This window comes from Natator depressus, chromosome 7 (assembly GCF_965152275.1).
Source record: "Natator depressus isolate rNatDep1 chromosome 7, rNatDep2.hap1, whole genome shotgun sequence".
Lineage (NCBI taxonomy): Eukaryota > Metazoa > Chordata > Testudines > Cheloniidae > Natator > Natator depressus.
This window is the reverse complement of record NC_134240.1, coordinates 50,806,143-50,828,149: the sequence shown is the minus strand read 5'-3', so window position 1 is coordinate 50,828,149 and position 22,007 is coordinate 50,806,143. Positions and strand designations below refer to the sequence as shown.

General features: G+C 45.6%; 2 protein-coding genes across 5 annotated transcripts in view; both read right to left on the bottom strand.

Annotated features, from left to right (window-relative positions):
* IP6K1 (inositol hexakisphosphate kinase 1) overlaps window positions 1-22,007 on the bottom strand; it is a 78,884-nt gene that overhangs the window by 31,291 nt on the left and 25,586 nt on the right. The window lies entirely within an intron of this gene.
* Window positions 12,700-22,007, bottom strand: part of LOC141990783 (ferritin heavy chain-like) — a 34,953-nt gene continuing 25,645 nt past the window's right edge. The window contains exon 2 of the mRNA XM_074958385.1: window positions 12,700-13,198. Coding sequence (XP_074814486.1) covers window positions 12,757-13,198 — 442 coding nt within the window. The 3' untranslated portion in view covers window positions 12,700-12,756. The remainder of the gene's footprint in view (window positions 13,199-22,007) is intronic.

Genomic DNA, 22,007 nt, shown 5'->3' with positions numbered 1-22,007 from the left:
CAGTTTCTTAATGTATTAGGCTTTGACTTCTTTTTGTTTTATTTTGCTTGGTAACTTACTTTGTTCTGTCTGTTATTACTTGGAATCACTTAAATCCTTTTTTATATTTAATAAAATCACTTTTCTTATAAATTAACCCAGAGCAAGTGATTAATTCCTGGGGGAGCAAACAGCTGTGCATATCTCTCTATCAGTGTTATAGAAGGCAGACAATTTATAAGTTTACCCTGCAGGCCGTCAAGTATCATTCCTCAGTGAAGTCACACCCTTATTTCCCATCACCATCTAGTATTGATGCAATACCCCAGGGAAACAGAGGCACTAAAACTAGCAGAAGACAGTAAACTAGGAAAACTCCCATGCAACATTACCAGGTTAATACTCCCTACTCCATCACAGCAGGTTATAAAACTGCAGGCCAGAGCCACCTTCCCCTTTAGTACAGGTAGCTGCAGTCTGCTCCATTTTATGCAAGGGAAATTAGATCCCCAGGTTTGTGGTCACATTGAGTGGGGCTTTGGCTAGGACACTAGAGTTTTAGATTAGCTCCAGATTGCCTGACTTCCCCTGAAATCAGATAATTCCATGCCCACATGACCTCAACAGCCCTCATAAAATAATGATATCTGCAAGTGACAAGCTGTCAAGCTTCCTTCCCCACTCTGAACTCTAGGGTACAGATGTGCGGACCTGCATGAAAGACCCCAAGCTTATTCTTACCAGCTTAAGATAAAAACTTTCCCAAGGTACAAACTTCGCCTTGTCCTTGAACAATATGCTGCCACCACCAAGCGATTTAAACAAAGAACAGGGAAAGAGACCATTTGGAGACGTCTACCCCAAAAATATCCCCCCAACCCTTACACCCCCTTTCCTGGGGAAGGCCTGATAATAATATCCTCACCAATTGATACAGGTGAACACAGACCCAAACCCTTGGATCTTAAGAACAATGGAACATCAATCAGGTCCTTAAAAGAACAATTTTATTTAAAGAAAAGGTAAAAGAATCACCTCTGTAAAATCAGGATGGTAAATACCTTACAGGGTAATCAGATTCAAAACATAGAGAATCCCTCTAGGCAAAACCTTAAGTTACAAAAAGAGACAAAAACAGGAATATACATTCCCTCCAGCACACCAAATTTTACAAGCCAAAAACTAAAAGAAAATCTAACGCATTTTCTAGCTAGATTACTTACTAACTTCACAGGAGTTGGAAGACTAGCATCCTTGATCTGTTCCCGGCAAAGGTATCACACAGACAGGAAAACCCTTTGTCCCCCCCTCCAGATTTGAAAGAATCTTGTCCCCTCATTGGCCATTTTGGGTCAGGTACCAGAGGGGTTACCGTAGCTTCTTAACCCTTTACAGGTGAAAGGATTTTGCCTCTGGCCAGGAGGGATTTTATAGCACTGTATATAGAAAGGTGGTTACCCTTCCCTTTATTTTTATGACACGCCCCCCAAATCACAGATAGGGTGAAACACTGGATGCGATTTCTTCCTGGAGCTCTAGGAGAAAACAGAGTTAATAAGACACATGCATCTCTAAATATACTACCAACTGTATAAACACTAACAATATTTTTCACATCTTAAGGACTATTTTAACCAGTTGATTCTGGGAAACTTTCACGGGAGAGTGCATCAGCCACTTTGTTAGAAGCTCCTGAAATGTGTTGGATGTCGAAATCAAAATCTTGGAGAGCTAAACTCCACCGAAGAAGTTTTTTGTTATTTCCCTTGGCGGTATGAAGCCACTGTAGCGCAGCATGGTTGGTTTGCAGCTGGAAATGCCATCCCCAAACGTATGGGCATACCTTTTCCAGAGCGTAGACAATGGCGTAACATTCCTTTTCACTGATTCACCAGTGGCTTTCCCTCTCAGACAGCTTCTTGCTGAGAAACACGACAGGATGGAATTCTTGATTCGGTCCTTCCTGCATTAAAACTGCTCCCACACCACGCTCGGACACATCTGTGGTTACTAGGAACGGTTTGTCAAAGTCTGGGGTCTTAGCACAGGGTCAGACATGAGTGTTGCTTTAAGCTGGTTAAAGGCCTTCTGACACTCTTCGGTCCACCGAACTGCATTTGGCTGTTTCTTTTTGGTTAGGTCTGTCAGTGGGGCGGTGATTTGGCTGTATTGCGGTACAAATCACCCATAATAGCCAGCCAAGCCTAAGAAGGATTGGACCTGTTTGTTTGACTTTGGGACAGGCCACTTTTGGATAGCATCCACTTTGGCCTGTAGTGGGTTGATTGTTCCTTGACCCAACAGGTGTCCAAGGTAAGTCACTCTGTTGAGGCCTATTTGACACTTCTTAGCCTTAACAGTTAGTCCTGCCTCCCTTATGCGCTCCAAGACTTTTTGTAGATGTTCCCGGTGTTCTGCCCAGGAATCTGAAAATATGGCCACATCGTCAAGGTAGGCGACTGCATATTCTCCCAATCCTGCTAGGAAACCATCTACAAGTCTTTGGAAGGTGGCGGGTGCATTTCGCAGCCCGAAAGGGAGGACATTAAATTCATACAGCCGACATGTGTGATGAAGGCTGACCTTTCCCTGGCGGATTCATCTAGCGGTACCTGCCAGTACCCCTTGGTTAAGTCCAAGGTAGAGATGAACTGGGCCCATCCCAGTTTCTCCAACAGTTCATCTGTGCATGGTATTGGATAGTTGTCTGGGCAAGTTACAGCATTTAGCTTACGGTAGTCCACGGAAAAAACTTATCTCCCCATCTGGTTTGGGAACTAGAACCACTGGAGTTGCCCAGGCACTGCCAGAGGGGTGGATTACACCCATCTGTAGCATATCCTGGATCTCCCGTTCTATAGCAGTTTTAGCTTGAGGAGACAGCCGGTAAGGTTGCAGAGTAGCAGTTGTGTTAGTCCGTATCCGCAAAAAAGGAGTACTTGTGGCACCTTAGAGACTAACAAATTTATTTGAGCATAAGCTTTCGTGAGCTACAGCTCACTTCATCAGATGCACCGATGAAGTGAGCTGTAGTTCATGAAAGCTTATGCTCAAATAAATTTGTTAGTCTCTAAGGTGCCACAAGTACTCCTTTTCTTTTTCCGGTAAGGTTGGGCTCTAATTGGATGAGCATTACCTGTGTCAATGGAGTGGTATGCCCGTTCAGTCAGTCCTGGGGTGGCTAAGAATGTCAGCGCATAGCTAGTGCACAGCTCCTTGATCTGCTGTTGCTGCATATCCCAAGGGTCATGGAGAGGTTCACCTCTTTCACGCCACCATACTTTTCCCTTCGTAGTAGACACCTTCAGGCCACTCAGCGTCATCTCCTCCCTGGGCTGTAAACTGACAAAACTTTAATTCTCTGGAATAAAAGGACTTTAGAGAATTAATATAGTACACCTTAGGCTTTTGGTTAGAGGTGGGGAATGCTAGGAGATAATTAACAGCTCCCAGGCGCTCTTGGACCGTGAATGGCCCTTCCCACGACGCTTCCATTTTATGGGCCTGAAGCGCCTTTAAGACCATGACCTGGTCCCCTACTTTGAAGGGACGCTCTCTGGCATGTTTATCATACCAGGCTTTTTGCTCTTTTTGAGCATCCTTTAGGTTTTCTTTAGCAAGGGCTAAAGAGGTTCGGAGGGTGTTTTGTAGGTTGGTTACAAAGTCCAGAATGTTAGTTCCTGGAGAAGGTGTAAATCCCTCCCATTGCTGCTTCACCAACTGCAATGGCCCCTTAACCTCGCAGCCATATACAAGTTCAAATGGTGAAAACCCTAAACTGGGATGGGGTACAGCTCTGTAGGCAAAGAGCAACTGCTACAACACTAGGTCCCAATCACTGGAGTGCTCATTTACGAATTTACGTATCATGGCCCCCAAAGTTCCATTAAACTTCTCCACCAGGCCATTTGTTTGATGGTGGTAAGGCGTGGCAACCAAGTGATTCACCCCATGAGCTTCCCAAAGACTTTCCATAGTTCCTGCCAGGAAATTAGTTCCTGCATCTCTGAGGATGTCGGAGGGCGAACCTACCCTAACAAAAATGTCCATTAGTGCCTGGCACACACTTTTATCCCTGGTGTTGCTTAGAGCTACTGCTTCCGGCCATCGGGTGGCAAAATCCATGGAAGTCTGTATGTACTGCTTTCCTCTGGGTGTCTTTCAGAAAAGGACCCAGAATATCCACAGCTACTCACTGAAATGGAACCTCAATGATGGGGAGTGGCTGTAGAGGGGCTTTGACCTGGTCTTGGGGTTTTCCCACTCTTTGGCACACCTCAAAAGACCGGACATAGGTAGAAACATCTTTGCCCATTCCCTCCCAGTGGAATGACTTTCCCAAATGGTCTTTGGTTCTGTTCACCTCAGCATGGCCACTAGGATGATCATGGGCTAAGCTCAAGAGCTTTACCCGGTACTTAGTTGGAACTACCAACTGTCTCTGAGGATGCCAGTCTTCCTGGTGTCCACCAGAAAGACTTTCTTTGTGTAAAAGTCCTCTTTCTACAACAAACCTGGATCAATTAGAAGAGCTGAGAGGCGGTGGGTTGCTTCGTGCCACCGTCCAAGCTCTCTGGAGGCTTTCACCAGCTTCCTGTTCGGTCCGGATCTGTTCCCTTGATGCTGGAGACATCAGTTCCTCATTGGATTGTGGACCTGGGCTTGGTCCCTCTGGAAGCGATGCAGGTGATGGGGCTGTTTCCATGGATGGTGAACTGCTCTCTGCTGGTGCACTATGTTGGGGTTCAGGCTCTGGCTGAGCCTCTTGTGTAGGGTTATCTGCTGCTGCAGGTTCGGTGGGGCCCTCTGGTGTTGGGGTTGCAAGCACTGGATTCAGTGCTGACAATGGTTCTGGTATTGGTTGTTCCGCCAGTTCCGGGACTGGCTCTGTCTGGGTCTCTGTGACTGGATCCATTACTGCTGTTGCAGATGTTGGCATGGGGTCCGGTTCCATCACCTCTGGTCCTGGTAGAAGTCTCCAGAATAGAGCTAGGTGTGACAGCTTGCTTAGCCTGGCTGAGGGTGACCATTCCCACCCTCTTGGCTAGCTTTACATGATTGGCCAAGTCTTCCCCCAACAGCATGGGGATGGGATAATCATCACAGACTGCAAAAGTCCATGTTCCTGACCAGCCCTTGTACTGGACCGGCAACTTGGCTGTAGGCAAGTCAAAAGAATTTGACTTGAAGGGTTGAATCGTCACTTGGACCTCTGGGTCGATTAAATTGGGGCCCACTAAGGAAGCGTGGATAGCCGACACTTGTGCTCTGGTGTCCCTCCACTCTGTAACCTTCTTCCTGCCCACACTCACAGTTTCCCTCCGCTCTGAGGGTATTTGGGAGACATCTGGGCCTGAGGACCTTTGGTGTGATTCCGGTGCAACGAACTGTAATCTGTTGGGGTTCTTGGGGCAGTTGGCCTTTACATGCCCCACGTCGTTACATTTAAAACATCGCCCAGCTGACTGGTCACTGGGGCGAGGTGGGTTGCTGGAGAATGGTGTGGTGGGCGATAAGGTGTCTGGAGTGTTCCTTCGGGTGTAGTTGGGGCCTTGGGCTTCCCCCAGTAGTAGGGTGGGGTCTGAGGGTGTCCCGTCTGGTATCCGCTCCAACTGCGGTCAGGGCTGTTCCTCTCTCCTCCCTCTACCCATTTTGTTCCAGTTTGCCCCGCCTCTCTGGCGGTCTGGGACAGCTCGTATTGATCAGCATAAGAAGCAAGACTTTCTGCTGAGTCCATTTTCTTATCCCATAAACACTGTATTATATCATCCTTGGACATATTCAGGAATTGCTCCTGTATCATCAAATCCCGCATTCCTCCAAAGCTAGTTACATCCCACCCTTTGAGCCATTTATCAAACAGATCGATCATCTGGTTTACATAAGCCACATTACTTAGTCCAGGTCCTCTCTTAAGGGCTCTAAATTTTAATCTGTAAGTTTCAGGTGTAACTTGAAATTGTTTTAAAACCAAATCCTTGAATTTATTATAGTCAGAAGCCTCCTCAAAAGGCATCTTATTGAATATGTCCAGAGCTCTTCCAGTCAATTTTGGACCAATGTGGTAATCTTGTGAGCTTCAGGAATTTTATGGAGTGTGCACAGTCTCTCAAAGGTGAGAAAATATTCAGCAATATCACTGGATTCATCATACTGTGGACATAGTCGCTCCCATTTGTGGATTGTTGGGGAAGGATTGTTAGGGTTATCTGGTATATTCTGCTGAGCCTTTGCCTTCTCTATCTCCAGTGCATGCTTCCTCACTTTTCCCCTCTCCTCCATTTCTTTTTCCTTTGCCTCCATAGCTCTAGCTCTCTGGTGGGCAGCCTCGTGGGCTTTCGCTGCCTCCATATCGAGTTGTTTTAATTCGACCAGCCTCTGGTGTTCCTTTTCTTTCTCTTCTGCTTTCAGTCTGGCTAACTCCAGTTTCTGTTGGGCATGGCTTTCTGTCATCTTAGACAGTCTGTTTTTAAACCTAACTATACCCGAGAGTTAGAAAGAAAGAAAAAAAAAAAAACCTGGCTTGTAAAATTTTGCTGTGCTGTAACCTGATAACAGCTATCAGAGACAAAAGGTCTCAGCCTACAGAAAAATCCTTTTGTTATGGTACTGCTCTGTCCCCAGGCCGAGAGACAGAATCTGTAGCTGCAATCACCTTTTACAAAACCTTTTAAAATCCTACTGTGCTTCTGGTTCAAAATGATCCCATCGCTCTGCCACCATGTCAAGCTTCCTTCCCCACTCTGAACTCTAGGGTACAGATGTGGGGACCTGCATGAAAGACCCCAAGCTTATTCTTACCAGCTTAGGATAAAAACTTTCCCAAGGTACAAACTTCGCCTTGTCCTTGAACAGTATGCTGCCACCACCAAGCGATTTAAACAAAGAACAGGAAAGAGACCATTTGGAGATGTCTTCCCCAAAAATATCCCCCCAAGCCCTACACCTCCTTTCCTGGGGAAGGCTTGATGATAATAATATCCTCACCAATTGGTACAGGTGAACACAGACCCAAACCCTTGGATCTTAAGAACAATGAAACATCAATCAGGTCCTTAAGAGAAGAATTTTATTTAAAGAAAAGGTAAAAGAATCACCTCTGTAAAATCAGGATGGTAAATACCTTACAGGGGAAACAGATTCAAAACATAGAGAATCCCTCTAGGCAAAACCTTAAGTTACAAAAATGAGACAAAAACAGGAATACACATTCCCTCCAGCACAGCAAATTTTACAAGCCAAAAACTAAAAGAAAATCTAACGCATTTTCTAGCTAGATTACTTACTAACTTCACAGGAGTTGGAAGGCTAGCATCCTTGATCTGTTCCTGGCAAAGGTAACACACAGAGAAAACCCTTTGTCCCCCCCTCCAGATTTGAAAGAATCTTGTCCCCTCATAGGCTATTTTGGGTCAGGTGCCAGCGGGGTTACCTTAGCTTCTTAACCCTTTACAGGTGAAAGGATTTTGCCTCTGGCCAGGAGTGATTTTATAGCACTGTATACAGAAAGGTGCTTCCCTTTATATTTATGACACAGACACAAGCAGGGAAGCACTGTTAAGCCAAAGCTTGTTGGATCATATTAAAGAAGTTCTCTATTAAAATCACAAATGAGTTTGATTCCCCATAGTTTAAATTCCAGGGTATTACTAATTAAGAGGTCTCTTGGTTTTTGGTACTGTTTCTCTCCCTCTCTGTGTGAAACTTGCAAGCGAACTGTGTTAGTACATCCTAAGACAGAGTCTGTTCTCAAAGCAACACTTTGTAACAGAAATAGCACACAGACTCCCCGCCCTTTTGCTGTATTTATCTCACTTTGTTAACAATTGTGATTAAAATAGAAATAGAGGATGTATGTGGATGGATGCTTGGTGTGGATAATAACTGAATGATCAGGGAGGTGCCAGCCTAAGAATCACGTGTCCATCGGCCAAAGAAGGCGTCAAGGGGAAACAACCAGAGGACCCCTGGAGGGCTGACTGGAATCCACCCAACAGCCTCAAGGATGGGAGAACTGAAGAACAACACGGAGCCATCAGGAATGTGCCATCTGCTGATTGATTCAGCAACAGCATGATGAAGCAATTCCCATAGACTGGCATAGGAATAAATTCCTATAAAAATGGACTCTAGAAACTGAGAACTTTGGGGTCTGATTCTGCAAACCAACTTCCAGGAGCGTCAGATGTGCATCTGACAAGGCCCTGCTCCCTCCTCGTGTCCAAGCCACCCGGCCAGTGGCTTGGCATGAGCAACTCGAAGGCTGGTAACTATGATAACAACCTTTCATAACCTGCGTGCGTGTATGAATGAATGTGTGAATAAATATGAAACTGAATGGAATGTTATAGCTATAAGTAACTGCTAACTACGATTCTTTCTGTATTCACAATAAATGTGGCATTTTTACTTTTCCCCTTTAATAAGATCCTGCTGGTTTTTATTTTACTGGTATAACAAGCTGGGGTTGGAGAAGACTATAGGGAAGAGATAACACCCAACCAGGCCTTTAGTCTTTAACCCTTCATCATACTTGTGTGCTGCAAGCAAGTGACAAGGCAATGAAATCAGTGGAATGTCCTGGCACTCCTGGACCTGTCAGTTACAGAGCTTTGCTTTGACAGGGAAATTCAGTGCAGTCAAAGGGGTAAATGGGAATTCCCTGTCTCTTGGGCATGTTTCATCTTAAAAAGGAGGATGGGAGACGACTGAGAAATTCAAACAAAAACTACAGTCAAGACGACTGTATTGTATTGTAAGCATGAAAACCCTTACACTTTGTAGATGACAGATCTATACTGGGAGGGGCAGAATGGAGCAGCTGGGGACTCATGAACAACTGCTAATGAAGTGAGAGAGCTCAGACAGACAATACCTGGTATGGATCATGCATCACAGGCTTTGTCCTCATAAATGGGATGCTGAGTGGACTAGCCTAAACTTGTTCCTAATGGACTTCGGTTAAACCCAAATAAACCTAGTTTAAACAAAAACCAGTGTCCACCCAGCCTTTGACATTGAATTAACTAAATCAGGTTAAAAAGAAACCCTACACCTTTAGTTAAATCTAAAGCCCTCAGAAAGCATGTTAAATGATCTGATCCAGTGAGTAAGAGCAGTTTGCAACACAGAGAGAGAAAGAGGGAGGCAGGCAGACAAACAAGCAACACATGACTTCCCAGTCTGGAAAATACTAACAATCCGAACCACAAGAACTGCAGCTTTCTCTCCTTGTGCGATTCAGTTCATCTCCTCTTCTCTAGCAAACCAAATAGCCAGTTCCAAGGAGGCAAAGAAAGGAATTCTAGGTTAGACTAAATTCACTCTCTCTCTAGATAACCAAGTACTGTTTCCTAACAAGCTAGCAGACTGAGACGAAAATCTTAGAAAAGGGAGTCAAGACAGCTGGCAGCTAACATAGCACAATTCCCTGTCCCATGGTCACAGAGGAGCTGCTTGGGGATTCCACTTCTCCTCCGAGAACAGGAACATACAGACTAAACTGTCCCCCCTGTACCATGAAAGGACGTGCTGGGGATTCTAGCACCCCGAAAAACTTCAGAGGTTTGCACTGGGACTTTCACTGACTAGTTATTACAAAAGTGCATACTCCATCTCCGGCCTCAGCAACTTTTTCTGCCTCTTCCAAATATTCAGACAAGGAACTCCTCCCTTCTCCGGCTAGAAATAAACACTGATTTATAATAAGCACTCCCACTAGCAAGTGTTCTTACAGATCTTCGAGGGTAATAGTTTTGAAGTGCCCCCCTATGAGTGACAGAGTCTGGGGATTTGACAGTCCAGCCACCAGGGTTTTACTTCCCAAATGCAGAATTCTGATGAGTTCGGCCTACCTGTTCCCCTTCAGGCGAAAATTTCTGCCGTTTTGTATTCTCTGAAAGAAGCCAACAAAGCTGGCATCAGTAAAACTGGACATCCCTTATGACAGGATGGAAAGGACACCAGGAGATGCTTTTCTCTGTGTGATCTTACTAGGCAAGGGACATGGCAGAAGCCACTTATACTGTGAGTAACTCATGGGGTAGCTTTAGTTGTGCCATCATTCCCTCCTTGAGCAACTGCTGATTCGAAGTAGCTAGCATTCTAGCTCACTCTTTGTCAGTCGCTTCTAAGGTATTGTCATTACTTAGCCTCATTTCCTAGAAAATACACCAAGGGCAATGCCACAGATTGCATCTACCAACCTTAATCTGATCCGGCTCTGACTAAGCATCTCTGAAATCTGCATTACTTCTAAGTCTGTTTCAACCCCTCATTGTATCTGAACGATAACAGTTATAGCTGCAGCCATAAAGCAGGAGACATAGCCTACTGTAAACCATACTTGCCTTGAACACAGGCACTGAGAGAAACAACTGGCACTTCTGCAGTATGAACTGGATGACCAATCCCAGCTATCATGGTGGGCCCTCGTCCATGCTCAGTAGAAATGCCTATATTGGAAATACTCTGAATAAGTGTCATCCAGACAGGGTTGCCCTGTTTTACAAAGTCTATGGCAACTAACACCTAGCAGTGGTAAAATGCATTCTGTATGGTAAGGAGCTCCGACAGAACTCCTGAGAACAGGAAGACCCCGTGCAAAACGCTGAGTTCCCAGCTTCAAACCGTGCAAACACTTTTCAAAGAAATGGTTAGAAAAAGTTAACACGCTGGGAAAACTACCATTTTTTCCCTAACCTTATTCTCAAATAGCGTGACCAGATGCCCTGATTTTATTGGGACTGTACCGATATTAAGGGCTTTATCTTCTATAGGACCCTATTACCACCTCCCCTCCGGTCCCAATTTTTTACCCTTGCTATCTGGCCACCCTATTCTCTGAAACTGTTACACTGTTTTTGCTCAAACTTTCCAACGTTCTTCACCTTGAGGCAGAGACCAGGTGTGAAAAAAGTCAATTTAAAGTTCGGCAAAGCTATAAATAATGAACTCAGAGGTTTAACTGACACGCAAAAAGCCTTAAAGGTGCAGTTAAGGTTGCAGGCACCTTACAAACAGTTTCATGCTGCTCATGCCATCCCAGAATGGAGGAGCTTCACTCCCAAATCTCCAACCAGGAAGCATGGTGCTAAAGTTCCCTTCCACGCGCCTTATAAGAACATTAGTGTTGTTTTGGTATTTCTTTTAATGCCAATGCCCTTGGAAGGGGTGTTGAAGGCCACTGGGGGGACAGGCCTTGCTGGGTACAGGGAGCATCCTCCCCCAGCAACTGGTCCTCGGTCATGCACCCCTCATGCTGCCGCTACACACTTCAGGAGGAACTGGATGGGATTGTCATATTTTATGGTCAGAAGCAATAGAGCTTTGAGCTCCGGAACACCATAAACCCTCATCCAGTAATGCATGCCTCAGGTCCATAACTTCTGGTTGAACTGTAATGTATCTTAATAGTAAACATTCACTCTTGATTTAAAGACTCCAAGTGATGGAGAATGTACCATGTCCCCAGATAAGTTGTTGTAATAATTCCTTTCAATATTAAAAAACTGCAACTTATTTCTAGTCTCAGCTTGTCTTCAACTTCCTGCCACTGTATCTTTCTGCCTTTGTCCAATAGGTTAAAGACCCCTCCAACATCAGAAACCTCTTCCCCATGTAGGTACACACAGGACATAACCAACCTTCGCATCAATCCATAGAACCCTTCTGGATGGCTAAGAGAAATTTGACCTTCTTCATTCTCATGGTAAGGCAGGTTTTCCAGAAGATGTCTAATTTCTTAGGGCTGTCATCTGGAAGATTTGATTTAGATCAGCGGTCCCCAAACTTTTGAGGGTTGCACCCCCCTCACCCCTGTCCAAGCCCCCCTCCGACCCTCCTGGAGCTGGGGCCGGGAGAAGGCTGGGGGAGGGGGAATGGACGGGGTAAAGGGGCGTAGGCTGGGGGTGGGTCTGGGGCCAGGAGTGAGACTGAGGCTGGGGCAGAGCCACAGCCAGACTGCGGTAGGGGCCAGCAGCCAGGCATGGCTCTGTTCCTGGCCTTGGCCCCAGCCTCGGCCCCAGGCCAGGAACGGAGCCCCGACCAGCGGCCAGGGCTGTTACAGGGCTGGGTGTGGAGCCGCGCTGAGGCTGGGGACGGGGCCAGGCGCAACGTTCCCTCTAATTTTTTCCATCCATGTGTGGAATAAATTTTGTTATGTGCACCGCGATATGTGCGAATGTGCGCCACCAGTAGAAACAAAAAACCTAGATACAATATATATTTTTTAAAAGTTACCATAGGGATAATTACTCCAGTCAGGACAGATTAGGCATTTTAGAACTCACTAAAAATTATGAAATGCATAGACCCGTCAAAACGCTAAAATGACACACTTTGAAAGTGTGTGTTTGTTGGGGGGTGGGAGGGGGAGAGACGCCTGCTGGGGAAATCTCAGAAACAGTGCACTGTCTCCTTAGGAAAGGCACTCACTCACTGTTCACCGTGAGTCCTGAGCCAGGCTCTGTCCCTTGCTCTGCAAAGACAGGGTATAGGGACGGAGGAGAGGGGGACACCCTGATATCAGGACCTCCCCCGCCCCCCACTCTGCACAGCCAAAAGGAGGTTCCTGGGAACAACTGCAGGATGGAGCGGCACCTGAACACAAGCTGCTGCCTATGCGCGCTCTGCTATCAGCTGGCAGCATTTGACTCTCTCCTGGGTGGCCACACAGGCGTGCAGCTTATAGGGAACACAGGCCAGGCGTGGGGATGGGAGCTGGGGATGCAGCCAGGGACCAGAGCAGAGCTGTGGGCGGGGCGGGGTTAGGGTTAGTCACACAAATGAGTCACACAAATGAGGGTCATTCTTGTCAGTTGCCAGCTTGTGCAGATCAAGGAGTGACTGGTTCACATTCTTTTCCAGGTGCAAGGCACACTCCACTGCTGTCAACCCATTCTCCCAATCATCACGATCTGGTTTCTTGATGTCCTGCAAAAAGATGCGACCACCCCTCTGGTTCTGCAGCTTCATGAGTTTTTCAGCATGCTCACGCTCCTCATGGGACTGGTGCAGGAAATACTTGGCAAAGTTCTTTAGAGCCACATCATCCTGGCCAAAATAGAAAGACACGCTGAGGTACACGTAGGAGGCGTAGAGCTCCAGGTTGATCTGGCGGTTGACGGCCGCCTCACAGTTCTGGTTGTAGTTCTGGCGCACCTGGGATGGAGATGAAGACATGGCGCTGCTGCTGTTCTTGCTGCTGCTGCTACGGGAGCTGAGAGGATACAAGGGAGGCTGGGTGATGCTCTCTCCCTGCCCCTGTGGGGGCTTGCCCAGGCCCTGCCAGCCCCCCTCCCGGACAGTCCTACACATGCGCCCCACACTTTGAGGACCTCTGCTTTAGATAAACAAATCACTGGGTTCAATGCAGGGGTGTCTGGGGGAAATGTAATGGCATGCGACAGAGAGGGTTAGCGTGGATGATCTAATGGTGCCTTCTGGATTTCAACTCTATGAATGTGTTCTGAACCCATTCCAGTTTCCTTCCATATCCCTTCCAAAGTGCAGACTCCAGAATCATCACAGTATCCATCAACGGTCTCGCTAATGTTATATGCGGAGGTAACGCTACCTCCCTACTCCAACTCAACATTCCCCTGATCCAAGGATCAAATTGGTCCTCTTAGCCACAGCACTGAGTTAGGGGTACCCCATATGCCCCTCAGGACAGGGGTAGTCTTTGCTATGTGTGTGCAGTACCCAGCCACAATGGGGCCCCAATCCAAACTGGGACCTTTGGGCACTGCGATAAATGCATATTTACTCTATTACTTCACCACACTACTGGCAGGGTAAGGTACAAGGAACACCAAGCAGAACACTGATCAAAGGCAAGTCAGAAGGGTCTGGGGTGGTTTTCCTTTATGAGTGTTGGAGTCACCCTGCACACACATGGCTCTCCTGCACAGCTATACCACTTTGTCAGCCCGCAAAAGGTACCAAGGGTGGGGACTCTACTTCCCTTTCCTGTAGCTCACAGATGTACCACACTAGTCTGCTCCCTTACCCTTACTTAAAGCTCTCTCAGCTGGCCCTATATTCCTGCACCTTTATTGACTAACGGACGTGCCATTTCCTCAAGGAAATATTTTCACAGCATTTTCCATATTACTGACAGCTGAAGTGGAAAATTACAAATGTCCTAAACTACACGCTATCGATTGCACTCCTCCCTTCACCCAGCACATACAAGAAAAAATACCCTGCCGTACTGTCCTCCAGGATCAGCAGTACGAGCGCAAGCTCACGCTATGCCGGTTTTTAAAACTCTCTCTCCTTGAGTCAACAAGTAACATTTTGCATGACACAGGAAGGGCATTCTCAAAGTTCTTTGGGCCGCAGTCTGCCAGCCTTGCTCACATTGAGCAGCACCCAACTCCAAGGAGTCCTATTAGTTTCAACGGGATTATGTGAAGGAGACCTTCTCTCACATAGCTACCACCTCTCGAGGAGGTGGATTTATTATGCCGATGGCAGAGCTCTCTCCCGTCGGCACAGCACATCTTCACCAGATGTGCGACAGTGATGTTGCACTGCTAGTGTAGACTAGGCCCTCCGTTTAGGCTTTTTTTATAGGCAACGCGGGGGGAGGGGCGGAAATCTGGGGAGCTATAGAAAATACAGTGGGCCAGATTCTCAACTGTGCATGAGGGAGCCAGCTGCAGACCCCTCCCCCCATCATCCTGTGCCCCCTGGCATCAGCATAAGTTAAAGCAGTTCCTTGGCTGCAGTGGCTCTAACTTAAGCCACTGACATAGGATCTCTAGGAGACTTGACACCCAATCTTCCACTGACATATGGAGTACCCCTCTGCCACACCCCCTACACAGGGGTGGAAGTGGCTGGCACAGGAGACAATTCTGCCATCTCCACCAATGGAGAGCTCCCCTGAATGAGGAGGAATTCTCCACAGGCCAGCTACAGCCAGAGTCTAGCCACTTTGCATCAAAGTGGCCACAACAGACTGGAAAATCCAGCACAGTGTTCTTTTAACCAGTTTCCCCCTCCAACCCCCGAATCTTTGACCCCAGAAAGTTTAAACAGAAGGACAGTTAGCTTCAAACCAAGACAAAAAGCTATCTGCAAAATCAAATGTTTTCTTCAGAAAATTATGAGAGTTTGCAAGATCAGGGGGAATGTGTGTCTATAATCACAAAATTTACACCCTCCATTCCCACTCCCAAGTTCCTCTCACCACCCATTCTCATGGATGCCAAGGTAAGGACAAGGGTTCTACAGAGCTGTACAGTCAGACTGACGGATGGGTTTCCATGGACCTTTCAAATATTGTAACACTGGTCAGTGTGGCTTCTGACCCACAAAAATTATTGACCCAAGAGTTCATCTCAGAGGGCAAGATTGTGCCAGGGATTTGAGAACCCACTCAAATCCACATCACTCATGTGATACCTTTTCCTGCTCCTGTGGGACAGGGTACCAGGGGCAACAAAAATAAAGTTAATCCAGCCCTTCCTGCTGCTGTTCCTTTCCCCTCTTAGCTATTAGCGGCTACAACTACTCCGCTTTTCTCTGCTCCATCCCAGCAACATCAGGTGGGAGATGTCACCCAGTGTGGTGCCCAGGCAGTGTGCACTTCAGCCCTCAGCTCTACTGACCATGGCACCCAGGAAAGGTAGAGGAGCATACCAGGTGGGGGTACCTTTCCTAGCAGTCTGATTTTCAGAGATGAAAGTATCCAGAGTACAAAGAGATTTCAGTGGGAATTCATTTAAATATCAAAAATTCAGATTTAGGCTCTTAACTTTATGCACCCAAGTTTGGAAGTTTCAGACACAGGGTACTGGTAACTTTGGTTTACAACCACAACTAACAATATAATGATCACTAAGAAGTCTACTAGCCTGTAATGCCAAAGTACGGTAATTTGGGGAGCTGTTACAGACAAGAGACACTAGTGTTCCATTTAGGCTTTCAGAAAAATAGCAGGTCTGCTGCTCACACAGCAAACAAACTTCCAACAGCTGACCTGCTGTCTGTCTAGTTACTATTTCAACATCCTGCAAAAAATGGTTAAATCTCTAATGGAAAATACTAAACACCACGGAGGTTCTACATTGCTTTTTTAGTTTTTGCAAATCCTAGGAATTTGAATTTGGTGGTTAAGATAGCAGAAAGAAACCATACAGAAAGCAGAGATGTAACAATACATCAGCTGTTTGATTAATAGGTTTTAATAGATTCGAAGGCCAGAAGAGACCACTACGATCATCTATTCTGACCTCCTATGTAACACAGGCCAGAGAATTTCCCCAAAAATGTTTTCTACAAAAACATCCAATTTTGATTTAAAAAAAAAAACTGTCAGCGGTGGAGAATCCACCATGACCCTTAGTAAATTGTTCCAATGGTTAGTTACCTTCACTGTAAAAATGTAGGCCTTATTTCCAGTCTGAATTCCAGCCATTGGATCATTTTAGACCCTTCTCTGCTACACTGAAAAGCCCACGGTTAGTAGGTACTTATAGACTATAATCAAGTCAACCTTTAATCTTCTCCTTGAACTCCTTGAGTATTACACTATCAGGCATGTTTTCTAATCCTTTAATCATTCTCCTGACTATTCTCTGAACCATCTCGAATTTATCAACATCCTTCTTGATTTGTGGGCACCAGAAATGGCCACAGCATTCCAGCAGCGGTACACCAGTGCCAAATTCAGAGGTAAAACACTCTCTCTACTCCTATACAAGATCCCCCTGTGCATGCATTCAAGGAATGCATTAGCTCTTTTGGCCACAGCACCACACTGGGAATTCATGTTCAGCTGATTATCCACCACCACCCCCAAATCTTTTTCAGAGTTACTGCTTCCCAGGATAGTCTCCCCCATTCTGTAAGTAAGGTCTACATTCTTTGTTCTGAGATTTACACATTTACATTTAGCCACATTAAAATGCATATTCTTTCCTTGCACCCTGGTTACCAAGTAATCCAAACTACTCTGTATGTGTGACCTATCTTCTTCATTATTTACCACTCTCCCAATTTGGGTATCAGCTGCAACTTTATTACTCATGATTTTATGTTTTCTTCCAGGTCACTGACAACAATGTTAAATAGTATATGGTCACAAACAGACCCCTGCAGGACCCTACTGGAAACAGACTGATGATTCCCTATTTACAATTCTTGTTCTTCTGCCATATGGTGATAGTGGAACAGTGAAAGCAATGGCATGACTACAATTGGATCTTAAGGTCTTTTATCCAGTCCAGAGCAGAGGTATTAGCTATGTGAATGCCTGTGACACCTCCCAGATGATCATAAAGAAAAGGAGTACTTGCGGCACCTTAGAGACTAACAAATTTATTTGAGCATAAGCTTTCGTGAGCTACAGCTCACTTCATCGGATGCATTCAGTGGAAAATACAATGGGGAGATTTATATACACAGAGAACATGAAACAATGGGTGTTACCATACACACTCTAACCAGAGTGATCGCTTAAGGTGAGCTATCATCAGCAGGAGAGTGGAGGGGGACCTTTTGTAGTGATAATCAAGGTGGGCCATTTCCAGCAGTTCCGTCTGAGGAACAGTGGGGGGTGGGGGGGAGAAGATAAACATGGGAAAATAGTTTTACTTTGTGTAATGACCCATCCACTCCCAGTCTCTATTCAAGCCTAAGTTAATTGTATCCACTTTGCAAATTAATTCTAATTCAGCAGTCTCTCGTTGGAGTCTGCTTTGATGAGCATGTGATCGTCTGATGCACCCAATAGTTTGCATCACACCACCGTCACAGTTTGATGATTCCCCCACTTTCCCTCTATGGAGTAAATATGTACATCTTCCATATCAGGTGCGAATATGGTTTTGAGCGGTCCACACACACTGTGGGGAGGAGAAGCCTGGCACTTGCACGGTTGGGTCGAGTAGATTTTTGTTTGGCATGTTGGCAGCAGCCCAGGCTTCAGACCTCTTCTGCAAACACCCTTCTCTTCCATAAGGAGGGCTGTGGCACGAGATCAGAAGGGTTTTCTTGGTTTTAGTCAGTGGCGAGGGGAGTGTTCTAGATCATGGCGGAGCGGTAGTGTAGTATTTGCCATGATCTTTACGTACTCCCTAACTGTTGCAGCATCTTGTTGGATAGTTGCTCGTGCAACGTTAGCCAATACTGATAGCCATGGAAATAGCACTGGTGTGAGGATGCAGTTAACTATGCAAAGAGCGGTGTTAATTTCAGTGTCCACTAAAATGGTGTGTGAGCTTCCGCTCCAAACTGGGGCATAGTGTGGAATGGACCAGAGCTAGTATTGATATTTGGAGGGTGTGGGAGTCACTTCCACAAGACACTCTTGCATGCTTCTGTATGATATTGACCCTGGCCTTTGTTTGCCTTTCGGTTTGTTCAAGGTGGCGACAGAAACTGAGCAAGCAGTCCAGGGTTATCCCCAGGCACCATGGATTATGATTGTGCATTAATGGCGACCCACAGAAATTGATGTTTAATGTCTTCTTGGCCTGGGTATTATTCAAATGGAAAGCTGAGACCACTCTTTGTGGCATTTGGCTTTAACTGCTCTGCCCTGAAATAGGTTTCTAGGTCTTGTTCTAGACCAGGCGTTCTCAAACTTCATTGCACTGCGACCCCCTTCTGACAACAAAAATTACTACATGACCCCAGGATGGAGAACCAAAGCCTGAGCTCACCCAAGTCCCACTGGCCCAGGTGGGGGGGCCAAAGCCAAAGCCTGAGCCCCAGCGCCTTGGTGGGGAAGTGGTCAAAACCAAAGCCCAATGGCTTTATCCCCAGCCAAGAGGCCTGTAACTTGAGCCCTCCCCGGCTGAAGCCCCCGAGCCTGACCCACAGTTTGAGAACCGCTGTTCTAGAACATTTGGAAACCTATCAGTTAGTCAGTTTTTAATCCGTTTCATGTGTGCTGTGTTAATTTTATATTGTTCTAATTTTGTTTTTTAATTGAAATTTCATGTGGTTAACAAGTCAAACATCTTACAGGCGTCTGTCATGTCAACACTATTACCTTTATCAACCAAACACATAATCTGCTCAAAAAAAGACTGTAAATTAGAGCCTGTCAAAGTATTTTACATAAACCCATGTTGATTTGCATAACCTTTTTTAACTCTTTATTAATCGAGTCCCATATTAACTGCTCCATTACCTTGCCAGGGATCAATGTCAGACTGACAAGCCTATAGTTACCTAAGTCAGCCCATTTATCCTTTTTAAAAATTTGCTCTTTAGCTTTCTTCCAGTCTTCTGGAATTTCCCCAGTACTCCAAGGCTTACTGAAAATCAACATTAACAGTCCAGTGAGCTCCTCACCCAGCTCCTTTAAAAATCTTAAGAACTGCAGTTTAATTTTAATAGTTTGACAGCCCTGGAGACTGATGTCCTCATTATCCTCAAAACAGGGGCATGTGGGCATTTTCATGCCAGTGTGACTCAGCACAATTCTCAGATTAGATGGTAGTTCAGTATAAAGCCTTCTCCAACAGCAGTCATTCTACTAGGACAGCTATCAAAGGAGCTCGTTATGCAGTGTCCCCCCTCCTTATGGGCACCTGAATTCCATCAGTAGCACCATCACAGTTAGGAAAAAGGGTAGATAGTAGAATTTTCCCACAGTGCAAAACATTTGTAGGGCTAGAGCAAAGGTTTTCAAACTGTGGGCCAGGACCTGCGGAGGAACATTCAGAAGGCCAGAGCTTGGGGAGGGAGCACCACTTCCACACCAACTGACCTCTTTCTGTCTGGGTTGGGGAGGACAACCAAAAATTTTAACTCAAATGGGGGGGGATCAGCTGAAAAAGTCTGAAAACCACTGGGCTAGAATGTTGACACCGGTGTGGTGGGGTGGCACTAGGCATTCTGGGATAGGGTTAATTTGACTCAGGTCTGTGCACTGCAGTGTGGATGCCAGAGCACTGGGTTTGAGCATGGGTCAGAAAATCCTTAACCTAGAGTTAAAATGCAGTGTAGACACTCTGAATACCATCTGAGACCCACCCTTTTAAGCTGCTTTCAAATACAGTAGGATACAGAGATTTTCACATTATGTCACAATTGAATCATGGGGATTGGGGAGAGAACCAAGACTGTAGTCAGAGTGACAAGATTTTAAATTGAAAAGGTGGGTCAGATAATATCTTTTATTGGACCAACTCCTGTTGGGGAGAGAGACAAGCTTTCATGCTACACAGAGCTCTTCTTCAGGTCTGAGAAACTTAGGTGTCCCAGCTAAATACAAGGTGGAGCAGATTGTTCAACGTAAGTAGTTAACATATTTAAAGGGACCACTCCAGGTGAAGTGGCCAGTTAACACCCCTCCAGTCACAAGGAGGAAAGGAAGGGAGAAGGAGAAAAGTCGCTGGGGAGGCGGGGTGTTAGTGGGTTGTTGTATTAAGCCATAAATCCAGTGTGTCTATTCCGTTCATGATTTTTAGTGTCTAGCAAAGTTATGAATTTAAGCTCCCAGACTCGTCTTTTGAAAGTGTTGTGCAGGTTTCCTTTGGGGGATAAGGACTGATTGATCATTCTGTATGTGACCTCTTTATGAAGTGTTCACCCACAGGTGACAGCATGTTTTTGCCTTTTATCATTTTCCTATGTGAATTCATTTGAGAGCATAATGATTGTCTGGTTTCTCCCGTATAGTTGCTACTGGGGCATTTAGTGCACTGGATGAGGTACATCACATGTTGTGATAGGCATGTGTAGGACCCACGGATTTTGAAAGGTGTCTTGTGGGGGTGTTGATCGTTGTAGCAGTGGAGATATGTCCACAAGTTTCGCATCTGTTGTTCTGGCAGGTTCTGATCTATTTGTTGGTGTGTCCTGGTCTATGGGGAGCTTGCTTCTGATGAGCTTACAGAGGTTGGGGGTGTGTTTTGAAGGCCAGAAGAGGGGGGTTCAGGAAAGATTTCTTTCAGGATGGGATCCCCCACTGAATATGGGTGGTAATTATTTGACGATACCCCATATGAGTTTCAGTGTGGAGTGGTAGATGACAACTAGCGGTGTGCTGTTAGGATATAGATATTCAGGCCTGTCTGTAAAGGCCTATACTCTAAGAATTTAGGTGTATTATCATCACTTAGCTAGTTATAGAGGTATAAAAGAAAGAATAAAAATCACAGTCTGCCTGTTTACGGGCTCTCTCTTACAGTGACCCTGTTCTTAGGCTAAGATCTTTGGCTAAACAGCAGAGGCAGCCATAACCTGGGAAGCGTATGGTCACATCTTCACATTCCAATAAGGCAATCTGGGGCTGTTAGAAAGGTGATCTGATCTATCACCTCCAGAGAAAGGGAAGAGCCTAGAGGACGTAAAAGGAAGTTTAGTTTGATAGTTTTCTGTTCGGTAAGAACTCACTTATCAATAGACAGCTGGGAAACCCTTATGTCTTTATAGATGTAGTTGTGAAATCCTCACTTCTGTATTGTTTTGTCATTATAGTTCCCACTTTGCTATTGTTTATTTGCATGGTCTCTGTCTGGTTCTGTGATTGTTTCTGTCTGCTGTATAATTAATTTTGCTGGGTGTAAACTAATTAAGGTGGTGGGATATAATTGTTTAAATAATCATGTTACAATATGTTAGGATTGGTTAGTTAAATTTCAGGAAAATGATTGGTTAAGGTATAGCTAAGCAGAACTCAAGTTTTACTATATAGTCTGCAGTCAATCAGGAAGTAAGGGGGGGGAAATGGGAACAGTGAATGGGGGTGGGGAAATTGGAATCATGTTTTCCTAAGGGGGTGAATGGGAACAGGGACACAGGTAAGGCTCTGTAGTGTCAGAGCTGGAAAGGGGTACACTGAGGAAGGAAACTGGAAGGAAACTTGCTGGAAGTTCACCCCAATAAACAACAAATTGTTTGCACCTTTGGACTTCGGGTATTATTGCTCTCTGTTCATGTGAGAAGGACCAGGGAAGTAAGCAGGTGAAGGAATAAGCCCCTTAACATGTGCGTTGAGAGGGAGTTTTATTTCTATATTAAAACAGGTTCTCTCAGTGGCCCATTCCATGATAGGATCT